The 22,463-nt window shown below is 39.3% G+C and overlaps 1 protein-coding gene across 6 annotated transcripts in view; it reads right to left on the reverse strand.

Annotated features, from left to right (window-relative positions):
- The window catches only part of DENND1B (DENN domain containing 1B), a 170,023-nt gene that overhangs the window by 60,442 nt on the left and 87,118 nt on the right, over positions 1 to 22,463 (reverse strand). For all 6 annotated transcript variants that reach the window (XM_074317075.1, XM_074317076.1, XM_074317074.1 and 3 more), the window contains 2 exons: positions 9,687 to 9,787; positions 3,809 to 3,854 (listed from right to left, as the gene is read on the reverse strand). In XM_074317075.1, the coding sequence (XP_074173176.1) occupies positions 3,809 to 3,854; positions 9,687 to 9,787 (147 nt within the window). The remainder of the gene's footprint in view (positions 1 to 3,808; positions 3,855 to 9,686; positions 9,788 to 22,463) is intronic.

Genomic DNA, 22,463 nt, shown 5'->3' on the forward strand with positions numbered 1-22,463 from the left:
CTATTTTTTGAGAATTGTTCCTTAAATACCTTAAATTTTACATTGGCCAAACAAATTATTTTTATTTTAAGTTGGTCAAGACTAAAATTTCTGATTCATTTAGAATTTCAAATCTCTGTATATTAGGTAGACTTTTAAATTTGCTGGGGAAATGGTAGTCTTTAGTAGGAAATTTAGTAAGAAATCTATAATGTTTATGTAGAATATGGATTCTCAGGGGGACTGATGATTCTAAAAATCTGTCTTGTAAAAGACATTATAATTTTTAAGTAAGACTCAGAACATGGTTGTTTATAAGAAATTAACAGAATCACTTATAATTGTGATGCTATTTTAAAAACATTTATAAACAAACTCATTTCACTTCCTTTTCATGTGTATACATATATAAATAAACAAGGTTTACATACATAAACATGTGGTTATCTAGAAATTATAGTATAATGACAAAAACAACATATTTTATAAGCAAGATGTATTTATACTAATGGCATTTGTGTGGGAAAACTATGTCATAATTTTGATTTCCATCTTCATTTCTAAGCTGTCCTTTTAACAGAAACTGTAAAGTTAATCCAGAAACCTGATGTATTCTTTGAAGAGATGAAATGAGTTCGCCTAAATAGCTTAGAATTATGGCTATGTGACCCCAAAAGGTTTTGTAATGACACTAACAAAAACTCTGAATAAAGGAAATCAGTATTAATATGAAACATATACCTTTTTCAAATTGCTCTTAGTTTTAAAAGGTCTGATAGAGCTGAAAATTAAATTTTGTTCAAGGAACCACTCAGGAATGGAAAAGGTGCTCATTTCAATAAATCAATACACTGAGACCACCAAAATGAGAACAATTTTAAATATTTTTAAGAAGAAAGAAAACACTATGTACAATAATTTAAATCTTTATTTTTCATTTGGATTAATGTCAGTATTTTATCTATGTTTGCCATCCAAACTAGGCTCTAGCTTTTTTTTTTTTTAATAAATAGAAGTAGAAAGTTACATGGCATATAAAATGTTCTCTCTCTCTCTTTCACATTTTTATATCATAAAATTCATAAATTTGATTAAATGAGGAAAGAGTAAGAAAATGTGAAAAGAGAATTTGCCTTTTTCTTTGAAAGTAAGAAAAAATATTAGGACAGTCTTATGAAGAACAGCAGGAAGGTAGGAAAGGTGGTGTTTCCTATACCCTCTGCCTAGAGGCCCTACATGCAGTGCAGGGCTCCAGACGTGCCTCACGCACATTAACGCAAGGGAAGTGGATGTAGCAGCCGTCACGTGATCTTACGGAATTGGGTCAATATTTTATTTAGAATCCATTGTATGTTAAACAATATAACCCTCACATTTGTAGCCCCTACTAATTTATTCCTAATCAAGTACAGGCCATAGTCAGCTCTGAGTTCATCCCTAATGTCTAGTTTGCAGGGAGAACAAATGCCCTTATCCTTATTTTAGAAGCAAATTTGCATTTTCAAGAGAGATTTCTAGCCACCTTTTCCTCATGATTACATAAAAACAATTAAAAGAAAAATTTTAGAGTATTAATTTCATGTCTTCAAATAATTATGTTTAGAAGTCTCCGTGAACTGATGAAATGTGTTGAAGCTCTCTTCACTGAGAGAGAATAAAAGAATATTTTGATTTTTCCTAAAAGAAAAAAATTAGTTGTAATTGTAGCAAACAAAATGTACACAATTACTCAGTTCAGTCTCACATATAAAAATACGTAAATAGCTATATCTACATCATAATGATAATACCATTTATATAAAATAAAAAAGCTCAAAAGATGAAGATTTTAGTGTAAAATAATATCTGACATAATGACATACTCATCATAAGAATGGAATTGCAGGATGTGTATCATCTTGTAACAGATTAAGGAGAAAGTTACTAACTGGTACCCAGCTACTTGAAAGACATTCCTGAAGTTCCTATTATACTTCCTCATTCACTATTAAACCAAATAAAGCTGACTATTAGGACAGTTTGGTTAGCCCAGAGTATGTAGGTACAGAGATTTCAGCCAATCTAATCATGGTTCTAAACATTCTCATTCAGTGACAGGAGACGATTTAAGGTTAGAATGGACTATTTCCCCAAGACAAGATTCCTTGCTTTAAGGAATAAATAATGCTGAAATTTGCTCCTTACCCATACGTACTGATTTTTTTCTATAGGTGTCCAATAAATATGTGATAAATTTAATTGAATATGTAAAACATACACCCCTTCTTACAATAATTTGTAAAAGCTAAACCATTAGTTTCAAAAGTTGATATAGAATCATTATAGAAAAAGATAATATAACAACAGGTACAATCAACAACTTTAAATATTTTCCATCTGTGTAACTATATTGTAAAATTTACGTAGTCTATTAGGTACATTAAATAAGCAAAGACATATGCACTAATATCAAAACCAAATTTGATGACTTTTTTGAAACCATACCAACCAACCTGTTATGAGATTGTGGAATATATTAGATTTTGCACAAAGTCAAACTACTGATGACTAAAATACCAATCACATATTCCACAATCTAATAACAGGTTAAATACCTATTCATTCATGTTGTATTTTACACAGTTTGTCCTTTCACTGTAAGTACCTTGACGTGTAAGAACAAGTTTTCAAAAAGCTAACAAAATGTAAAGAGTCATAACGGTATCCAACCCAGACTTCAATATTAAAATCAAATTAAACCTCCTAAAGAAACTCATCGAAATGTATTCATTTTTAAAGGTTAAATAAATATAAATGTTGCCCTAGCATTTTGCAAAAAGAAAGAAAAATGACCAAAAGCAGAGCGCACGTACAAGTCCGTACGTCAGGATTCCTAGAGGACCATGGCTCTACATAAGGGATCCTCTGTTTGAAAAGTATCAGCAGGATCGCCCTTGATCAACAAAGTGAGGACTGATGGCAGATACAGTGACAGCAACTGATAAGAAAACCAAATCTAACTCACGTAGGTTGCTCATTAGAAATTAAGTGAAGGTACAAAAGGCACCACCAGCAAAACCAGAATTGTACTTCAATAAAACGGAAATCGGCCAGCATAATGATGCCACGCAACAGACCTGTGTCTATTGGTTTGATCCAAGTCTTTTGTTTATTTTATTATTTGCTAATCTTATAAGAAGTCCTCTCCGGAAATCTCACTGATTTCAAATTCAAGATGTTGAAAGTTCAAGGTTTGTTACTACAGTGATGATTCCAGTGACAAAAAAAATCATTTTGGAATGAGGTGATGACAGTGCAGAAAAATCACTGTATTTTAAGTCCCTAATAGGACTGAAAATTTTTTTTAAAATTTAAAGTTATATTCTAATTAAAAATTGCACAGTTGGTGCATTAAAACTATATTTTGAGAAAGCACATTGATAAATTGGATCATAGTACGTTTGTAAAATAAAAACATTTTCCCTCTATGACTCATAATTACATAAATTCTGACTTGCAAAATACAGATCTGAAAAAGAAATAAGATGTGAAAGATTCCAAGTACCACAAAGAAAGTGGTTCATCAAGGACTTAAGTTTTCAGTCTTTAAAACTTACCATGTGACTCTACCAAATCTATTTTAACAGGCATCATGCCATTGAAGGAGGTCATTTAGTATATGAATTAAAATGAACTATTTCCATGTTACCTTTTTGAAAATTATCATAGAAGTATAACATGAAACTACTCCCTGCTTTCTACTAGTCAACTATTCTTCTTCAAAGCACAGCTGTGTGAACTATGAGTTTCATGAAGTAATTTACCACTGTCAAGTCTGGCAGGTACTCACCTCGATGAGGCTGGAATGCACTCCAATCAGATACGGCATTGGGGCACTAGGTTAAAAGACACATATTCATAAGTTCATCAGAACTGAGACGACAATAGAAGCCATTCAGTATGTTTAAAACATTAAATTTATTAAATGCACAGTTCTAACAGAGCTTATAATAGATATTTTAAATTATTCTACACATAAAACTCAAATTTAATCGTAGAGGCTATTAATAGATTCAAATTAAGATTGATTTACATAAAAATCACAGTCATTCCTACTTAAAACAAGAGTTGTGGATGCCTAAAACGACTTCTTTATTTATTAAGAATCTTAGGGTCTAGACCATAACCTGAGGTGAATCTTTCCCACAAACTTCGTATCAAATATATCCTAAATAATGATCAAATTTATTCACATTTCCTTTGCACACCTTTTACTATTCAATTAGATTCTTATTTCAATGATTTTCTTAATATATCAACGTTTCATACCTGCTATGTCACCCAAATTTTTTGAGTCGGTCAGGACCAAACCTGCACTGAGAGCTACTGTGTGCCAGGCATTGTTTGGGAACCAGAGGTACAAAGACAAACAAATCCCTCCCCTACGGTTATCATTTTGCTTCTGTGCTCTCTTTCCGCCTATGTGCCTTGCCTTTTATTTCAAATTTATGCATTCATATTTATCCCACTTCCATTTCTGTTAAAACTCTTTTTCATAAATTAAAATATATTCAAATAAGTTTAAGAATGATATTAAATTAATTAAGTCAACATAAAATACGTAGGGCACACCAGGTGCCAAGACCTGGTCTAGGGCCTTGGGTACGATAATACAATAAGAAACAATATAGACAGAATATACGGATTGTCAATCTCAGACTCTAGCAGAAAATACAGACATTAAGTAACTTCTGTAACATCAAATCAGACTCACTAGTAACTTCAAAAATATTTCTCATTAAATCTGAGAAGGAAATTATTCAACTTGACATTTCAAAATTAACATACTATTTAACAAGAAAATATAGGCAGATGTCTACAAAGGTGATAGAAGATACGCAAATAGTTTTTTAAAAATAAAACATTTTTGACATTCCTTTTGTAGACATCTTTGTGTTATATTTAATGCAAACCTTTTCTGTTAATGAAAACAGATCATCTTCTTTCTCAAAGTATTTGCATAATTTTCCAAACGTCGCTGTCATTATTGGGACAGAGCTGTCCAAACTCCTGTGACTCCACTTGGCTACTGAGACCAGCAATGCCTGAAACTTAACAGGCACCTTGACACATCCAGTGTTCAAAGCGACCTCAAACACTTCCAGATACGTAAGGATGGCTTTAACTTATATCCAGAATTCACACAAAAAGACAATGGTGTAAGTTCTTAAGTTACTTCTCATTAGACTATCCATTACCTCTGATTATTCTAGATTCTAATTCTCAGTTGTCTGCCCTTTGTAACTGTGTGCCTTCCCATTTTTATTTTATTTTTTTATGCAACAGACCATCTAGAACTGATCTAGTATTCTGGACACTTCATTTGACTGAAGGTTGAGAACTACTTATAGGCTTTGATAACCTTAAGACCTAACATATTTTTCTGCCTTGGAAAAGAAGCAAGAGGAATAAATGGGCACTACTCCACTTGCGCTTAAATAAGGGAAGGCTGCTTACTTCCCTAACTCACGTTCTCATCTCTGGAATCCCTCCTGGGACTCAGTGGAAGACATAAAACACATGTCACTAACTATTCTGGGCTCTCACAAATGGGTTCAGGCAACTCACAAAACAGGGTAGGCGACTCCCACAATCTGAACTATGTCAAGCCCTCCCCACACTGATAATGGTGTAAAATTATTATAGCTACCTGTGCCAACTTCCAGTTTGTAAATCTACACAAAAGATTTATAATAGAGAGAGCCCATGCTATCTCAAATCACAAAGCACATGTTAATAAAATGAGTGCTAATCAAAATATTTAAGCCTTCTAAAAATAATTATTATTACGTCCATTTTACAGATGTTGGAGAACACTGAGTGGATCAGAACCAAAAGTCTGAAGTCCTGTGGAATACACCTAAGATAACACTTGATGAAAGCTAGTTATCTCTTGAAATGTAAACAATATAGAAATTATTGGATTAGAAATTATTAAACTAGACTAAAAATTCAGTGACGATCTCCCGTGCCTGAACCTAATGACGAAGAAACTGAAACTTTTTCTGTGGGATCACTGGGTATCTCAACGTGTTTTTATCTCACCAATTTCTAACAAAATCCCAAACACACAGGTGTTAGGACTGCAAACATTATTAATCGAGAGCATAATTTCCTAAAATAATTATGATGTTTTGCAGAATATCGATTTAATTAAGTAGTTGTTTCTTTCTCATGAAAACTGGGTGTACATCCTAATATTAAATCGGCCAAATCTCATGAAAAATAATTTTGCAAACCTAGCTGAAATCTAATTAGATCAGGGTGTTAATAAGTCAGGGAGACCTCCTTGGCGACACAGATGTTTTATCATCCATGTGCAAAACTGTCCTAGATCTTTCTGTCAATGACGTTATTTTGCAAAGGTAGGATACAGAAAGTTCCACTATGATTGCTTCTTTTTTGATAGCAATTAATCTTCATTCAAAAATAATTACTATGTAATAGCCTTTTTTTTTTTTTTAAGTTTCCTCACGGAGACCACCCATGGGTTTGACCAACAGCAGTCTATTAGGATAGTCTAAGTAACTTAATTTCCCTTTATTTTTAAATATTATATTCTCTTAGAAGCTAAATCTTCTCCTTTCATGGAAAGAAGAATCACATACACAGCCTAAAACCAAAAAGTGAACCAACCATTCTGGAACAAGTAATGAATGATTCTAATTTTACTGGTACTAGAGTCACACCACCTCCCATGTGTTGAAAGACTCGCAGAGGTTAACAGCGTCTGACAACATCACAGACTCACCACATTAAAGTACCTTTTTTTGGGTTAGTGAATGCCTAATGTAGGCAGGTAGAGAGCTGCCTACGTAACAAAATGTCAAGTCTCGCATCCAGTGTTGCTACCTACAGGCACAAGCTTGTACAGCAGAGCTCTAGAATTTAGTCATCTTGTCTAACTGAAACCCGTTAAACGGGAACTCCCCATTTCCCAGTGATACTGGTAGATGAAGGGAAAACTGCAGATGATGTCACTTCATCCCAGTAGCCACCTTCCTCAGTGTCCCCATCCATGTTCCTTTTATACCCCCAATATAAACCTCACAGTATTACTCTGTGCTGTGCGCTTGCGCGTGTGTGCACGTGTGTATGTGTGTGTGTTTGTGTGTGAATTTCTTCCTATCTTTGGATCCTGCAAGAGCAGAAACAAAATCTTATTCTTTGCATCACATACTCGCAGCCTGGCAAAGAATGTGGAGTTCACCAAATGTTTGATGTACAAATGGATTGATGAATGTCTGAAGGAATGAGCTAGCAAATTAGCAAGGCTCTATCAGCGGGCCAAGATGCGACGTCTGCCCACGGTCACTAGATGGCATCGCGGCTCTCCACGATCTGTGCAACACCAGACACCAGGTACACAAGCAGCGATCCTTCCAGGAGCTAGGACCTCAGAATTGGGCAAGTTCCAGTCGCCTGGAACAGTCGGCAAATGTCCGTCCACCAACACCAGCCATTCCTGGTGCTCGACTGAAAGGGAATCCCACATTTTCTTTACTCCAAAACCATGCAAGTGAAGGGATGACTCTAGTGTTTTTCTCCCTTTTGCATGCTTTGATTCTAGAATCATTTGCAAGGATGCAAACAAAGGGAAGAAAACCATTTTCCCCAGGAAATGGTTTACTGCATAGGATTTTCTGACAATGGAAGAGAGCTAGAGTCTTGGCTACTTCAAAAAAAAAAAAAAGTGATATTCTCCTGCCCAATTCCTTTGACAGAAGCTGACCCTCTCATTGTGATCTGAGGGCTCCGGAAATTTTGAGGATCAAGCTGTGCTCTCCGGACCCGAGAAGTGTCTGGCATAGAGGCTGTTAGCACTTGTCCTATAGGCTATTGCAGAGGTTAGGAACTAGGAAGAAAATTCCAGGGACTGAGATAGGAAATGAGCTTCCTTCATCACAGCGGAAGGAGCAGAAGGGCTTGGCGGCAGGCTCAGAGAGTATCAGGAAGAACTCTCTGGAAAGAATTAGCACAGAACTGTGTAGTCATAGAATAGTTTTGAAATGACATGTTTCCTCAAAAAGTCTTGTACGTGTAATCATTACAGAGAATGGAACCTTTTTAAAGGGACGCTATCTAAGAGGTCAGAATATTTTAACAGGAAAGTTAAAATGGTATTAACATTATATATGATAAAATATCATTCCAGGCCTCATAATTAGAAGGGTTAGTTCTGGACATATATTTTTCAAAGCCATATGCCAATATATTTTCAAGTACTTTTATAAAAACTTTGTTTAAATAAGTGAGTTTTAATTACTGAACACTAGGCAAACATCTCCATGGGCAAGTGAATAAACTGCTCACATATTCTGGGTAGGTTGGTCGGAGACGGTACCTCTAAAATGATTACCAATAGGGCCTCCTTACAAATCCAGCTTTACTCTCAGGCTTGTGATGTGACACGTCCATCACAAATATAATTCAACTGCAGACCTGGAGGCTCCTGCCACACTGCTTCTCCTCCCAGGACTCAGAGGGCACAAGCAGTAGTAGGTCCCTGGGACCTACGAACGGCACCATCAACACCAATGATGGTACGGAGCCGTGGGAATGCACAAGCAGCAGTACCACCAACCTGTGGCCCAGAACACGTGCTGTCCTTACAATCCATTGCTCTGTAGGGGGGCTAGTCCTAAAAACTTAACAGAAAACCCCTATATATGAACATTAATCATTTGAATCCTGACATACTTTAAGGGATCTGTTTTTCATGAAATAAGCAAGTTAAATACTCTGATTCTAACAGAGCTTTGTTTTTTAATAACATTAGTTGTGATATAAACAAAAGCACTATGCTAGAAATTATGTCCTTCTATGTGTGTCTGTGCACTGGCATGGTTTAGAAGGGAAGTCTCATGAGATTTGCAGAGAACTGAGCTATGGCTGTGGAAGACGGCTGTGCAGTGAGTGAAGCGGGCATTCCAGCCCAGGGTGGGGACCCAGGCCGCAGCTGCCCTCTGGGAGCCCGGCCTCCGCCCGCCTGGCCCCCGCCCGCCTGGCCCGCCTGGCCCGCCTGGCCCGCCTGGCCCGCCTGGCTCGCAGTGCAGACTCTCCCGGGAGGAGCACAGCTCTAGAGGCGGAGTCAAATTTAGATCCGATGAGATCCCTGGGAGCTGTCCTAATGCCAGGAAGCTTTCCTGAATTGCTCCCCAAACTCTGCAACATTGCTTCGCAGGTGGCTCCGGGCTGAGACTTTGATGGGAACCAGAGATGCAGGGAACCCCTGTACTGGAGGCGACCCCTTTGCTGCTCTCTGGCGTCGGGTGAGCCACTGAGGGAAGAGGGCAAAGGAAAGTTGCCCTGACGGACAGCCTGGCTTCCGACTGATTGCAGACGGATCCTGACACCTGGGCTACCGAGGCCTCTCACTGACACTGACTCCCACACAACTGCCCTAAGCACCACTCAGATTGCCTCCGTGTCCACCCACGCACGTGATTGTCTAATGGCTGCAGGAAGGACTCACAACCTCCAAAGAACTTCCTGTTTGCCGGGTGACAAGTCTGTGCTGCCTTTGGAAAGAACTATTCGGCCTGTCCTCGAAGCCCCGTGCAGCACTTGTGGCTGCGGTCGAGGCCACGTGGCAGCGCGCGCACAGGCGCCAGCCTGCAGCCCCGGGCCCTTCCCCGCCCGGGCCCCACGCGCGGAGCCCCGCTTACCAGCAGTAGTCCAGCAGGTGCGCGGGGAGCACAGGGATGTACACGTGCTGCCAGTACATGGGGTACAGCAGGGCGACCGATCCGTGCACACAGGCCGTCAGCTGCAATGTGGGAGAGGACAACAGTGAGTGGCCGCGGGCCCTCCGGACACAACGGCAGGTTCCTTACCAAACACAAACGATGATCAGAAAACAATTTATTTAGTGACCTCCATCGTATTACCTTCGCCGATTCTGCATGAAACAAGTCTTATGTTATAGAAGCCCCTCGGAAAAAAATACATAAACCGGTAAAGGAGTTTCCTGGGCATCTTATGTGGACAGTTATCTGAAAATACAGTGTGTAGGGTCAAGACTTGGAACATAAATAAAAGTGAAACTGAAAAATTAGGTGAGTGTGGCGGAAGGAATCAGAGGACAGGCCGCTTTGCGCAGCCCGGGCCGCGCAGCCCTCAGATTAATCCACCACGATTAAATATGGAGAGGAAGAGAGGCTGAAAGCTCCTGAGGGATATCATTAGGGCAAATTGCCAAGGAATGAAACATGAGCCAGTCAGGAGAGTCTGGAAGCCGCACTGATACCAGGGGACTTGGATGCTCGACAGTTGGAGCTTCTGTAATGTGTGAACTGCAGGTTGTGGTATCAGGAGACTCTGCTCGCTGACACAGAGAATGTCACCATTGACCAGCGAGCTGCCCAAGCTTGACAGCTGTGCTACAGGAAGCCAACTATATCATAATTCCGTATTTAAACTGTTCGTTTCAGATTAACATTTCGTTTCCGAGCTTTATATCACAACAGCTGCCATTACATAGTTGCTATTTTAAAGGTAAACTGCCATTTTAATTGTTTGTGGTCTTTTTTGGCAAGCAGTTAATTAAATATTTTTCATGCTTAACAAAGGGATATCATTCTTTTTCCTCCCTCCTACAGACCGTCGTCAGAATGCTTTCTGTGTGCCTTTCGTTGCATTTTAAACTATATTTCTAAAAGTGGAAAGTCATTTTTCAGTATTTAAAGCAGGGGTGTCCAAACTTTTTTCAACGTTTTTCACCAAGGGCCATATGCGGTAAAATACACAAACAGCCGGGCCACTCACTCGAGGTGAAGTACGTATTGCCTCACCTGGTTTATTTAAGTAAACTAAATATATTTTTGGAATTTGCTGTAGGCCAATTAACAATGGATCGCAGGCCGCAGTTGGCCCGCAGGCCACAGTTTGGACACCCCTGGTTTAAAGCAATAATTGAATCAGAATTCATCACTTTAAAGTTTTGCTATAGCCTGCATTTCAAGGTTACTGATTAAATCATTTTATCAACTTGAGAATCAGAATTTAAAAATAAAACCATCTGAAAATGAACCGCAGACTTTCTATAAACTATCATTTCTATTTTATTATATAAAGAAATGAAGACATACATAGGAATTAATTTTTAAAAATAAATGTGTACAATGCAATTCAATCTTAATAGCAACATTTCTCTAAATTTAAGTGCATATTTTCTACTAAATAAAAAAATTATTTAAATTAATCTAATCTAAACCAAAAACACAAAAATTTTGATTAAAAGTATATTCATGTTGATCGTGTGTATTATATATTTTCCAGCTAGATTTTTTTAATCGGTTTTATATGGCAAGCAATGTATTTTGATTCCATTTATGGTACTATCATGAAAGGGTTTTTAGAACTTCACAATTACAAGCATTAATAGTTTATCTACAGTATTCCTTCAACAAATATTATTTTTAAACCCCTTAATTAGAGCATACACTATACCACTAGGAGGCATTCAAATACTTCAGTGTAACGATTACAGACACGGATTTATTTTTCTTATATATCTGAAATAGAAGGACATGTGTCAAGTTCTCGGGGAGCTTTCAGGGGCTCCCTGGTTGTAATCTGGGCTTCTTTAAAGCTGCATGAGCTCTTCCCGTCCCTTCAGTGCAACCGGATGTGCTAAGAGCAACTGTGTAGCTCTGAAAGGCAAGTAACTTACTCAAGTTCTCCTTCTCTACATAGATGATTTTTAAAACAGCTTATTTAAAACCTTAACACGTTGCGTACAGTGGGGTTAACATCCCTCGTGAAGATTCTCGTGATCCGTACACAACGTGTTAAAAAAAGGAAAGTGTTCGTTTTTTGACTGTTGAGAAAAATAACAGTGTAACAAGAAGAGAATACATTGTCAAGATGAGGAATTACAATAAGGGTAACTTAGTTACCAGGCACACCCAGAGTCCAAAGCATTCTGTGACAGGCCGTAGAGATCCTTTCCCCAAGCCCTCAGTGGTCATCCTTAAAGGAAGCTATGACTTCTTTGCTAATTAGGTACACTATAGTCTGATCAATTAGATTGCTTTCTTGGAAGATGATTTCACCATGATAAGCAGAGTCGCAGATTGCGACAATGGCTAGCATTGGGCAAGTGTTACCTCTGCTCATCAAGACCAAGCAGGGAAAAAGGAAGCGCTCCAAGATTTGGCAGCTTTCTGGATACAGGTGAGGGTTGACAGGGAGAGGTAAAAATACTATCCCCCTTCCACAACCACAGCTTCTGACCTTAGCAACTAGGAGGAATTATTAAAAGTAGCCAAGATGTCAAGTTCAGGTGGAGCTACAAGGAATTTGCTTTGGCAAACACTCACTCTGTTAGCTGTGGGCATTCGCAAAGAAGCAAGCCAAAGGAGATCTCCCACACACACTGAGCAGCACGTGGCCACTGTGTGGTCACAGCACAGGGAAAATGCTTTTATAGCATATGCTTTCAACAGGAGATAGCGAAGTTGTGTATAAAAAATACAAGGAATAAAAAATAAATATACTAGAACTGAAACACAGTTACACAGAAGTTGTACACGAAAACAATGAATACAGTGGAGATGAGGTTAGCGCTCTGCCACCCAGAAGCCACACGACCTCTGGCACATCTGCTAATATAACCAGGTCTCAGGTCCCTGAGATGATGAATTATAATAAGGGTAACAATCTTGGGAACATGAAGCATAGGCTAGATGATCTGTAAGCATCATCTCAGAGATCTAACGTTCTGGATTCTTAGATCTGATCAATTCTAACATTTGATCTTCTTAGTTATAGTTAGATATAGTTTTTCCATTCAGGTGGTTAACAGAACATTTTAACTGGACTACAGTTCAGACCCACCTTCAAAATTATCTAGAGATCACCTCTGAAAGCATTAAAGCACATTAGGTAACTGTGCAACTGGAAATATTGTAATAATTTACTTGCTTAAATCAACTGTAACTTTGAGTGCCTGCGGTGTGCCATCACAACTCTACTAAGCCACAGGGACGCAGAACTGAACACGACAACATCCCTATTTTCACAGAGCATACATTTTAGTGGGGCAAGCAAACAATAAGCAAGTAAAATACATTTCTTACTCAGAGCTAAGTTCTGGGAAGAAACCCAAAGCAGGGTGAGAGGCTAGAGAGCGCCAGCGGGGCTGTGTCAGACGGGACGAGGGGTGAACTCTGCTGTGGTGACATCTGAACTGAGACTCAACTAACACAAGGCAGCCGACTACTGGGGATTTGGGGAGCAGAGCATCCCAGGCCGATGACACCGTGGGTTCAAAGGTCCAGAGGGGGGACAGCTTGGCATCTCCACCGAGTGACACAGAGGTCAGCGCAAACGAGGTCAGAGAGGTGAGCGTGATCAGATTTGGAGGCCTTCCGAGCCTGGCAGAGCAGGGCTCTCAACTTTGCCCTGGATGAGACCTGCCCACGCCTGGAAGACAATACTCTCACTACAAATCCTCTTCCTCAGGCATTCTGAGAACTATGCAAGTGAAAGAAAATAAACTCCGCATGGTAGAGTTTGCTTTCCAGGATAAAGTACTCAAAAGAAATGAGACCAAGGTAGAATATAAGCAAGTCAGAAGAATCTTCTTACTTTTAAGTTGTTTATGATATTAATATATTCAGTCTTAAAGCTTAAAGGGAAGTGCCAATCATATTTTTGGACTAGATTTGCTCAAAGTTCTGTGTGTGGTTCACGACTGGGCGAGGGTCCCACATCGCTTTTGTGATGTGCAGTCAACTGCTTCTTTACACCACGGCTGTTCCTCATGAAAGCAAGGAGCGTGGGAGAAGGGGTGCCAAGGTCTGAGTCAGAGCATGGCCCAGGCCTTCTACCCTGAAAACTGAAGGAATAATACATGGCTATAATTTCCAGAGAAAAACAAACTGATCAAATAAAGGTTTAAGAAAAAAAATTTCTTACCCTCTTTGTCAAATGGCATATGCATATTTAAACGGACCTGTCATTTCACAAAGCATACTAACTAAGTATATTGACCTGACACAGTCCCGGAGTGCTGACAAATGCAAACGAAAATTACTGGGGACATGTATTTCCCGCACACGACAATCATAAATAAGTGTGTGTGGAAACCGTGTGACGAAACGAGAACTGGGGCCTGTGAAATCACAGCGAGAAACGTGATGAAGATGGTTGGTCACAACGAATGTAGTCACAGAATAAAGGTCCTTGGAACGTGCGGTCCCAGGCCACCAGCTCTAACAGCAGCAAGCGTGTGCAGAGTGCTTTCATGTGCCAGGCGCTGTTCTCAGGACTCGGCACACTCACACGGAACCCTCAAACCCACCTGAGGAAACAGGCCCATCGTCATTGTTCCCACTGGCAGATCAGAACACGGCAGCAAAGAGACACCAGTTGCCCGAGATCACACACCAGTAAGTGGCAAAGCCAAGCTGCCAACCTGGGCAGGCTCCAGCATACACTAGCCTTTTGACCTGCACAGATGCAAAAGTGCATCATTCTGAGGCTTTGAATACTACCTACTGGTGGAAAATATTTTCTCCCACTTACGTAATGGAGAATGAGTCTTTGGGACGAAGAGACAAATGGAACCGCAGACCTTTACATGAGAGATTTAGGGTCTATCACACAGGTCCAATTTGCAAAACTTCTCTCAGTGTTATGGTCTGCGACACCAGCAGGAAACCAATAGAACAGATTTTATCAGGGAATGTTGAAAAGATGAGACAATTGATAAAAATTCTACAGGTGAGCACCCCAGTCCACACCCACAGGTACATTTACTTGGAAGTCAAACCAAGGACCTCTCCTCTTGTGATGTGAAACTTCAGTTATTCATGTTCTTAAAGTGAAACTGCATTTACTAGAGGAAATTAGGCTACTAATGAAACGAAGTGATGTTTTAAGCAATTAAATAGACATGCATTTTAAAAGAAAAAAAAAACGCATTATCAGAGTCTCCAGGAGACAGCAGGAAAAGCGTCCATCTAATATGACAAGCACAGTGAAACACAGCACAATTCTAACTGACACACCTTACGAGCAAAGCTCTCAGATCAACAGGTCGTCACTGCCTTCATCCTAGTCTCTCTGTCTCTCAGCTACGTGGTGCCTGGTCCTTGGGCAAAAGTCCTACTCACTTCAACTAGAGTTTGACATGAATTACTGATGGGCAAATTTATGTCCCCTAGCAATGTATTCATGCACAAAATCCAAGAAATCTATATCAGATTCTTAACTGAGACTTCATTGGATTCTTAACTGAATCGATAGTTAATTCAGAAAATTAAGCACTATAAATAACTGTAGATATACAGAATAAATTGTTGCACATGGGAATGCAATAAATTCTTCGTGGAATGAAAAAAAAATTAGTGGAAAGCATAAAGAAACCATCTGTTCAAACATGTTTAATTTACATTCACATGTAAAAGTTCAGGCCAAAATGGTAGCAGCAGCATATTTGAAACTACAAAGTTCTCCCAACTATGGAATATTCTTATTTGAGCAAAATTCTATTCCTCAAATTAAGTGACAGTTTAAAGGAAATGCTTGGAGGAATAGCAATTTTATACAATGAAAAAAAGACAGTACTGGGTTATGCTTTTTTTTTAACTGCTTTTTCTACTAAAATGTTTTATATTTCATTCTCTTTCTTCATTGTACTAGGATGGTAATTCCTGCTACTTCATTCCTAAAAACTCATCTAATCTCTTTCCATCACACCCAAGTCCCTTGGAAACTTGCAATCATCTCACCTTTTCTTGCTTGTTTGCTTCTGTCATGAATTCATTCTTCCATTCATTTTACAGATGCGGAAACTAAGGCAAAGTTAAACCAGTTGCCCAAGGTCACAGTTAGTAAGTGGGGCACCAAATATGTCAGGCATTATTACTGGGACTGGGAATGTAGGAACAAACAAAAGAGACAAAAATCTCTGCCCCCAAGGAGCTCACCGTCTAGTTACTCTCTACACACCACCATTATCATCACGCTGGCCTCTCCTCAACTCGGCATTTCTGCAGCTGTCCCATCATCACACATCAGCGCCAATGACTTCAAACGCTTGTCCTTCCCTCCGGGACCTTTCCCCATTCCTAAAGGTACTTCTTTCTAGTCCTCTCTCTCAAATGCAATAGCAGTTTTGCCTTTCCCAGGGAAGGCCCACCTACCTGTCCACCAAACGTGAGGAATCTAATGCTACAGCATTGCTCAAGTCTATCTGCCCATTTCCCCTTGTCACTAACTTCTACACTCTGGATTCTAGAGGGCTGGCTGTGGGTTAGGGTGTTCATGGGAATTATGGAAAGACCACCTAACTTAGGCAATAAACAGTGCAATTAAAGAATCACTGCATGTGACAATTAGAATGGACCTTCCAAATCGTTCTTGTTCCATTATTTTAGTTTTTAGGCAAGAAACATCAGAGTAGAAGAAATTAAATGGTTTATGTGAAGTCATCCAATTTTTCAGCTGAGTAATCAGGACTGAAACACAAATCTCTAATTTTAAAAGATATTATTAATATAATCACACTACTACTATATTTGGGAACATTATTTCAAATAACCAATAAATAAAATCCAACTTGCTGAAACTAGTTTTGATTTTCATCTTTGAAAATCAAAATATCTCTCACCAGAAACAAAATAAAATTCATCACAATCCATTAGCAATTGGAAGAGAGACAATAACAGTTGCAAAGCAACTGCATAATAATTTCTGAATCTTTAATAAGTGGAGTTAAATATTCTAATAATGTTTACATTACATATGATTAAATGAGAATAAATAATTATACACAGATATTATACATTATAATGTTAAAATTGTATATATTTTCTTATATATTTAACATACATATATGTATATTTAGCATGCATATCAAATACATATAAATACATACATAAACATATATAAGCATCTACATGTATGTGTGTGTATGTACACACACACTTATAAAGTTACAATTTACTGGTATAAATGACATCAAGCCCTTGAGATTTGTCCTTTGTGTGTCATTTCTGTACTTCTCCCTCTCTCTTACCTACTTTCAAGCATGTCCAACCAACATGTCTTAGAAACATTTCTAGAAGCCAACTTTATCTACCTTTTATGGTCATTGTCTTAGTTCTTTCTTGCTAGCCCATCCATAGTTACTCTGACCCCACGTTATAGTTGTAAACTCTTTACATTAAACTTTCCGATTGAAATGACCGTGCACTTTCTCTCCCCAATTGGACCCACACTGACACAGAGGCTGTGACCTTGCTGTCCTACCTGGAGCAGTGTCTGCCCTGAGTCTGGGGCTCCGTCGCTGAGGACTGAGTCCATGGACGAGCAGGTGAACACTGCTCAAAGGGAGAGAGCAGGCTGTTTTCTAGAGGGGACAAAGTGGGGGCCACAAGGTGCCAAACCAAGTTCCCGAGCAGGCTGAACAAAAAGCAATAAAGTTCACAGAGCTCAAGATGTACTAATAACTTTTCCCCAAAGAATGAGCGTTTGGGCATAGACTTTTTTAAAAATTGAAATTCTCTAGTAGAAAATGGCTAAACACAAATCTTTTTTTCTTTTTAAAGACAATGCCGCTAACTTATAAACTTCAGAATTTTTTGAAGAAACCTTTATTATTATTTAAAAAGACACATTTTTACTTGTCAAAGAGACAAGGTTCTAGTCTGGCCTGTCAGTATCAGACAAACGCTTCTGATTTCATACTGTAATGTAATTAATCAAAATTTTATTTTAAAACTTTTCTCTGCTATCCACAATTTAAAAGATTAAATTTATTTGTGAACACCACACACACACGCACTTCTAAACTTAAAGAGATTACGATCTAATACAAAAGCACAACAAATTCACTAGTAATTACAACTTGAGAGAAAGGGCACATGGTAAATTCTATAGTAAGCAGTTCCAAGAAGAAAGATATAAAGGGAGTTACTGAAAGAAACTAGGCCCCTGAATAGCAAACCAGATTTTGGGAAATTCAAAACACATTTGAAGAAGGGCAAAAAGTACAATCTCATGCACTGACTCAGCACATTAGTGCTAAAAGCCTCGTATGAACCCGCACTGTCCTAAGAGGCCGGTTTCCTGCAGAGACTGAAACATACACGATCTCCGCCCCAGGAGTTCAGTGTCTAGAAACCTGAGCAGAGAAGTACATTGTGGAAAAACTTAGGAAGAAAAGTTGGGGACCAGATAACGGACAGCTTGTAATGCCGGATTAAGGAGTTCTAGAGGCAATGAGTAATCCTCAGTAGATGTTTCTGATTCTGAAGGACTGAGTAATTATGTACAGAATGAACAGAAAGGCTAAGAAAATGGGGGGTCCAAAGAAAAGATATGTGTCAGCACTGATAGCATTAAAAATGGGAGCAGGGACAAGTGACAGATTACGAGGGACAGCTGACTAGACTCACAGAGACAAAGGAATGAGGCCACTGCAGCATGGAGATTAGAAGCTCTTCACCAGAAGGCGCAGCGTGCAAAGACGTGCTGGTTTCCTACGATGGTCACTGAAGGCAAAACTGCACAGACCTGAAAGCATGTCCTCTGGAGTCAGATGGAGCTGGTTAAGCCACTTCCTAGCTCTGTGGCCTAGGACTCCTTACCCCATCTGAGTCTCAAAACCTCATCGTCATCTGTCCTTGCTGCAGAGTAAGTGATGATTAAATTAACTTAAAGAAATCGCTCAGAAGGCTGATTACGCACTATATAATTCTGGGCTGTAATTACTACCATCAGCATTTTATGTAAACGGAGATAATGCTAGTATTCAGCGTACACGAGCCAACAACATTATTGTGGGAAGTGCTACCTGCCTGAACTAAGACAGAGGGCAGCTGGGGTGGAGAACAGGGCTCAGAGGAGAAGGAATTAAGGAAGGAAGGAGGGCCTGCAGGACTTGGGGGGGAGACAGGTGAGAGGGAGGAGCCAAGCACCAAACTAGCCCCCGGTAGGAAAAGACTATGGAGGGCAGATGTTGAGTCCCAGTTAGGAAACGCACAGCATGACGTCTACAATGAGTACAAGTGTAGCATGCAACCTAGGAAAGCTCATCAAAACATAAAAACTTGCCTAGCTGAAAAAGAAAAAAAAAATTGTACTGTATAAAAACATACAAATATCAAAGGTCCACTTTTAAAAAAAACCATACTGTTCTCAATAGTACTTTTACTAAAGAAACAGTACATTTTTTCTTATATTTAACACTGAAAATCACCAACAGCACAGAAGTAAGTCATGCTATACAGAAAATACTACAATAAACCAAAATCTTCTGATTTTCGTTTTTGTGGGGATCAGAGTAGGTGTGGGAACAAAGCTTCTAGAACCTAGTGAATGACAACTCGGTAGACCCCTTAGATAATTCCATAATTGTTCCATTAGAATTTTTTCTTTTTAAATTAAAAGCCAATTGTTTACTTGTAAAAGACAAATGGACTAAACCATAAAGCAGAAGTACGTGCTCACTTCTATGAAAAACATCTCTTATCACCACAGGGGCTGGAAGATGCAAGCACCTCCAGTTTCCTCTCTTACAAGTCTCCCCACACGGGGCCACGTGACAGCCTCAGCAGCCCCACTTCCACAGCTCAGCCCCTTCCTTAGCACTGAATGGAAACACGACGTTCAGAATAGCAGTGTACATGTCAGATTATACACAGCTAAGTAGAATCATTATCTAGTTTCAGCGGACACAATTGGTTGCTATGGGCTTTGGGAAGAATTAAGAAATCTAAAAATTGTTCCTAGAATACCTCTCCCTCAGAGGTCTTGATAATAATTTTAAACTGCACCTCTGCAGTTAAAACACAAGGAGGAAAATACACTTCAATGAGCTCAACTAGGAAGCAGACCTGGGTAATCTTTGTTTTCTCACCAACTGTTCAATTCGTAATCTCAGAAACATGCTCTGGGCTTTGGGTTTCAGGTGAGACGCTGATACAGGTGGCACCATTAAGAGACAAACCAAGAACATGTAAAACCCAGATGGAGAGGTTAAAATCTTCTGAATTCCCCTTCAGTCTAACTAAACCTATACAATCTACATGTTAATAGCTGATTTTCCGGGGATCACGAAGATTTCTTTTTGCATATGCCCTTGATGGAATTAATGAGAGGAGGAGAGAAAGGCATATGCTTCCATGCCTGGGGGCAGCTATAACAAAGGAAGAAATTACAGTTTATTAACACAATTCCCACCCTCGGAGCATACTGCTTGCTCTAAATATTCCAGAAAGAACATGCGTTACACAATCCAATCTCTGTAACTAATGTGCTCATGGATTTCAAGAGGGCGATATTTACCAACTACATGCTGGTCAAAATAGTAGCTAACAGTTAGACATCTGCTTTAAAGAGAAGCATCTCTCCCACCTGCTTCTCCAGGCCACAAAGATACACTCTAGTTAACATATTACTGACAGGATGAGAAGCTCCTGTCACACGCTGGCCAGCCGGGGGTTTGAGACAGAATGCGCAGCCCCCGCTGACTAGTTAGAGAAAGTCTGGTGAGCTACAATTACAGAGGCATATGACAAGGCTTCATGCCTCACTGGTTTGAGAACCGATGACATGACTTAAACAGCAATCCTCCCTACCTCTGGTCACAAAACAGCAATAAGTCAACTGATAAGAGTCGTGTAGTATCATGATGTATTCCTTTGCTGGGAGTACACACGGCTCTGGGAGGATGCCCCCCGAGTCCGCCGGGAGGCACTTGGGGATGACACACCCAGGACCTGCCTCCAGCGGGGGTGACATCAGCGGTCTTCTTCAGCACTGTCAGCACCCTCCCGCGTGTGCTTGGTACATACGTACCAACAGAATAACACAAAACTGCTTATGTCCCAGTTCATTAAACTCAAACACATAAAAATGTAATAGGTCCTCACAAAACACCACACTTTGATATGTGAACGGAAAACACATTAAAAATTTAAAAACATAACAACACTCTTTATATTCTTGCTAACATATCTCAAAACTAATTATTTTTATTTTAAAGTTTATCTCTATAAAGATAATCACAAATTATAACAGCAAAGAGCACCTAAAACAACAGTCACTCAGCAAGCGGATTCTCTACGGTGTGTCACCACTAACCCTCAGCCAGTTACAAAGCTGACAAACACGATTCCAATGAAATGATGAACGTCAAAGAGTCAAGCCAAACAAAATCCCTAACACTGCGATAACATAATGAATGTGAATGCACCTTCATTTATAGGTGTTCTTCCAGTAATTACATTTAAAATTTTGGCTATAGAGTCTTAAAAAATGAGTAAAACATAATTTCTTACATTAGTGTAAAGTGTAATATATTATCACCTGTATGGCACGTAAAATAATAGAAGAATGTAAAAAGCTTAAACGCGAGTCAGTTTGTTCATACCCTAACTATTCCTTCCTTGGAGGTTTCAGAGGTTTTCCTGAAGTCTTTCTAAAAAGTAGCTGACTTCTAATGTATTGTGGTACTAGTCACTGACCTTACACATTACTATGCATGGGATTTACAGCAGATAAATATATATGAATTTATGAATTTTTCAAAACGGATTCAAGTAAAGCCGCTTCCCCCACTAAGAAAGGTGAAGAGGTCATGAAAGTGCACATGATTTATGCCTCTGCTGTCAGTCCTGCCGCCCAGAGAGGGGACCAAGACAAAGCTGGGACTTAGAGGTGACATCACCAGCCAGTTTCCATGAAGTGTCACAAACAATTGGTCTTGGGTTTGTCTCAAACATAGGAAACAACTCTCTACATAGTACCAAGCCACTATTCAAACTATTCCTTTTTAATTCAAATCAAGTCAGAGGGTAGCCATGTTCCTCTTTACTCTAGAGGGCAGATGTAGTCCAGTATAAAATGAGAGCTAATAACCACGGAAGAAGCACCGGGTCTCAGCAGACGCACTGTAAGCACTTCGTACACATGCATGTTACACGTGCGTACATGTGTACACCTGTATGTGTGCGTCTATTACATGAATATATCCTTAATCTTCAAGCAACTCTCGGAGACTGAGACTACTAGTACCCCTTCTCTCAGTTTACATGTGAAGAAACTGAGTCAAAGAGAGGTTGGCCAGGCGTTAAAGGGTGTTTACAAATTACAACAATGAGAAACACCAATATTTTACAAAAACGCATCCTCAGGTTTATTTCTACCGTCTTCCTAAATTCATCCACGTGGTTCACTGCCATGTCTTTTTCAGATCTCTGCGCAAATGCTGTCTTCATGGAGAGACTGTCCATGTCTGCTGTACGTAACAGTGAAAGCTGCCCCTCACCTCTTATCCTGCGCACACGCTCACTTTGTCCCTTATTCCTTGGTACTCATCACCACATGATATAAAAGTTACTTAGTCACTCATTTCTTTATCTGTTTTATCAGTTAAATCTAAGCTCCAAGAGTGTTTGTCTTGTTTTGCTTACTATTGAATCCTTAGT

This window comes from Rhinolophus sinicus, linkage group LG12, assembly GCF_036562045.2.
Source record: "Rhinolophus sinicus isolate RSC01 linkage group LG12, ASM3656204v1, whole genome shotgun sequence".
Lineage (NCBI taxonomy): Eukaryota > Metazoa > Chordata > Mammalia > Chiroptera > Rhinolophidae > Rhinolophus > Rhinolophus sinicus.